This window comes from Gossypium hirsutum, chromosome D04 (assembly GCF_007990345.1).
Source record: "Gossypium hirsutum isolate 1008001.06 chromosome D04, Gossypium_hirsutum_v2.1, whole genome shotgun sequence".
Taxonomy (NCBI): Eukaryota; Viridiplantae; Streptophyta; class Magnoliopsida; order Malvales; family Malvaceae; genus Gossypium; species Gossypium hirsutum.
This window is the reverse complement of record NC_053440.1, coordinates 17,792,108-17,795,648: the sequence shown is the minus strand read 5'-3', so window position 1 is coordinate 17,795,648 and position 3,541 is coordinate 17,792,108. Positions and strand designations below refer to the sequence as shown.

The 3,541-nt window shown below is 34.4% G+C and overlaps 1 protein-coding gene across 1 annotated transcript; it reads left to right on the top strand.

The window, feature by feature from the left end:
• The first annotated feature begins 243 nt into the window (after window positions 1–243).
• LOC107899756 (uncharacterized) lies at window positions 244–3,307 on the top strand. Its single transcript, XM_041091391.1, has 8 exons — window positions 244–516; window positions 619–747; window positions 1,330–1,401; window positions 1,456–1,701; window positions 2,119–2,171; window positions 2,267–2,434; window positions 2,549–2,742; window positions 2,913–3,307. Exons 1-8 carry the CDS (start codon window positions 244–246, stop codon window positions 3,050–3,052), a joined length of 1,275 nt encoding a protein of 424 aa, XP_040947325.1. The 3' UTR covers window positions 3,053–3,307.
• The last annotated feature ends 234 nt before the right edge of the window (window positions 3,308–3,541 follow it).

Here is a 3,541-nt window from a genome sequence, read left to right as displayed (position 1 = left end):
CACTACTTTAAAAAAAAGTGTGAATTGGAACAGATTGATCAAGGTCAACTGGGAGAAGATTTAGTTAATCCTTTTTTGGAATGTAAGGGGTTTTAACAATCCCCTCAAATACATTAGGGTTATGAATAGAATGAAGGAGTTGAGAGTTGATATAGTTTGTTTGATTGAAACTAGAGTGAATGAAAATAATGTGACAACTATTGGAAAAGTGGTTTCAGGGTTGGAGGGGCATTAACAACTACAATGATGCTGAGAATGGAAGATTATGGTTTTTATGGATGGACTTTTTTGGAGGTTACAGAGGTTGTTAACACATATCAGACTATCACATGCTTGATTAAAAGCTCTAATCAATTCTGGTATGTTTCTGAGGTTTATGGAAGTACTGATGGTTGTGAAAGGAGGAGGTTATGGACTCATTTGGAGACTAAGCACAATGTTGGTGCTTCTCCTTGGTTAGTAGCTGGGCATTCCAACGTGATTGCCAATCCTCAGGAGAGCTCGGATTTTTCAGGAGTTTATAATTAGAGTACTGACATTAAAGAGTTAGAAGTTGCTTGGAAGAGCTTGAGTTAGATGATTATATGTTTAGAAGTTGCTGTTGATTTTTATAAAAAGCTTATTGGCTCTCCTGATAAGATTGTTTTTGATTGTTCGCTTGATCTTCTAAAAGAAGTAATGCCTAAAACATTTTCTACTGATGCTCAAATTGATCTGGCAAAGCCTGTTCCTATAGAAGAGATTAAGGTAGCTATTTTTGAGCAAAATGGTGAAAAGGCTCCTGGTCCGGATGGGTGCACTGCCCTTTTTTACTAGAAAAGTATAAAGAACATTTATTAGAAATGAAAATAAAAATCTAAATTCTAAATATACAAAAGAATATGAATTAGAAACATATTTTAATTCATGAAAAACTTTCAATGGCTGACCCGAATTTTGGTAACTTGCAAGTATCAAACAACAATTTATTTAAGATTAATGCATATAAGAATTTCACTCAGTGCACTATAAATGATGAAAAAATGGTCAATTATTATAATTTAAAACAAATATTAAATACTGTAAATAATATTCTTTTGTGATTAACTTGTCATAAATTTGAAGTGAGACAAAATAACTTGTCCTTTAGTGCAGCAAATGACCATTGCTTAAATTATTAGTTTAAAAATGCTCTTTTTTGCTCTCTAATTATGAACTATGTGCCAATTTAGAGATCTGAAAACCCTTTTTTTCTTATAATCATTTGGTGTGTATGAAAGGAACCTGAGCCAGGAACTTCACACCTTTGGTATCTTGAAAATTGACTCTCTTCTATGGCTTGGCTGCTAGGAACCTGAGCCAGATGAAGAAGTAGAAAATGAAGCAGATGAAAGGTTTAGCTTCTTTTACCTTTTTTGTATTGTATTTACATCTCCATTTCATTGCCCTTATTTTTATATTTAATCACCCTAGCAGGGTTCGCACAAAGAATGTCTGATATTTCCTGGAAAGCCTTCTATGAAGAAAAAGAAAGTTCTTTCAAATTTAGATGGTGATTCCAATGATGAAAATCTTACTCAAAAGACTTCCTGTACACAGCATCATGATGCCCCTGATGATGCAGAAGGTGAAAGAATTATAAGGAAATCTACAAGAACTTCAGTCATTGTTAGGCAAGCTGAGCGAGATGCGATACGTGCCGCTCTGCAGGCAACAATGAAGGCAAGTTTTTTGTTTATTTTTTTCTTCTTTTATAGGAAAATATTTCTAGTAGACATTGTTATATAAAAAATGGGAAAATAAAATGGATCATGGTATTGGTTACTGCATAGATCTTTTCTAACTGATATTTATATGTCCAAATAATCACTGTCTTTTACTGCAACTTCTGTAATCCTTTGGTTGAAACTCATGAACTATTCAGATATGTGAAACTGTCAAGTTGTATACGGTCAGAATTTGATGCATGTCTGTGTGTGTATGTATTGTTTGATTGTATAATTTGGAAAGAGAGATTGAAACCTCGTGCTTTCTTTGAGTTTATGCCTTAACTTGTATGGAACCTTCATGGTAGTAATTCTGAATATATCTTTGGGCAGATTGTTCTGTCTGGTTTTGCGGCAGCAGATGAACAATTAAGGCTCACGACTATGGTGTTCAAGAACATCTTTCCGGATATTGATATCAACACTGTGAGTTCACTTAGACAGTTAAATTATAGTATCCAAAGTGATCTCATTTCTTTTCTTCTTCCCTCTTTAACATTGTTTGGACATGAATGTTTCAGGTTAAACTTTCTTCTTGCCAGAGGATTGTGTTGCTTAACTACAATAAAGACACGAAGCTTATTGATTTTCGACATTATTCTATCAGACTACAGCCTGTTGGTGTCTCGCGTAGAATTCGAAAATTCGTGCAGAACCATCAAGTGCCTGATCTTCGGAATCTTCAAGATGTGAGCGACTTCGTATTGTTATGAGCTATATGTATTTATAGTACTGTCCTTTTGAATGGTATACTCTTTGTGATTCGTTTAGTTCTCCTCACTCCTTTGATCTATTATATGAAGAGCGGGTTATGGATCAGAAAGCGAAGCTGATGAGGAAGCTGCAACAGTTACTCTGACTAGTGATCTTAGTCGAGTTAATCGTGCCTCTACAAAAAGCGCGGTTAAGCTTCAAGAAATTGGACCTAGAATGACTCTCCAACTCACCAAAATTGAGGGTGGACTATGTTCTGGTGAAGTTATGTTCAGTGAATATGGTATGTTCATCTATCCATGTGAAAACAAGAGAAGAATAAGAATTTATCTCAAAAAAGAAAAAAGTCTCTTAACCTTATCATTTACATGCTAGATTATTTTGCTGAGACCTGTTCTATAATGTGCCTTTATTCAACTAGCATATTTATACAACTATTTTGTTATTTATCAGGCAATGGTGGCAATAAGAAAGAGCCAGGCAATAAGGGTAATGAAAAGGAAGACAGTGAGAATGATGGCCAAATGGAGGATAGCGATGAAGATGATGAAGCGGATAACGAGGAAGATATGGAAGAAAGTGAAGAAGATTAGTGCTTTAGCAAAGTGGAAGGTGCAATACAACTTCCATTTTCTGATTAAATGACATGGCACTTGACATTAGCCATGTTCTTTACATGGGGAAGATGCTTATCTGGAGTGAGGATCTGATAAGCTTTTGTGCCAGTTAGCCTCTTGTTTTTGCCTTTTTACTTCCCAGCTTTGTCTGTTTCCTCCTGAATTTTGGCTTAAGTTTGTTGTAGAAGATCCATAGATTTTGATATAAGAAAGAAAAGGCCATATTTTCAACTTTTTTTCTCAAAATATTTGTACTAGTAAATCAATTCACGTTCCTTATGTGGTAATAATATTTTAATAGCATGAACATTGGCATGGTATCAAAACTCCATGCAAGCAGTAGAAGACACAATGAGAGGTTAAAAATATCTGTAGGCTTATATTTGGGAGCATTACAGATACAATAAGGTAATACATATTAAGTTGATTCTATTGAGAAATTTAAACAACATAGATTATAAATTA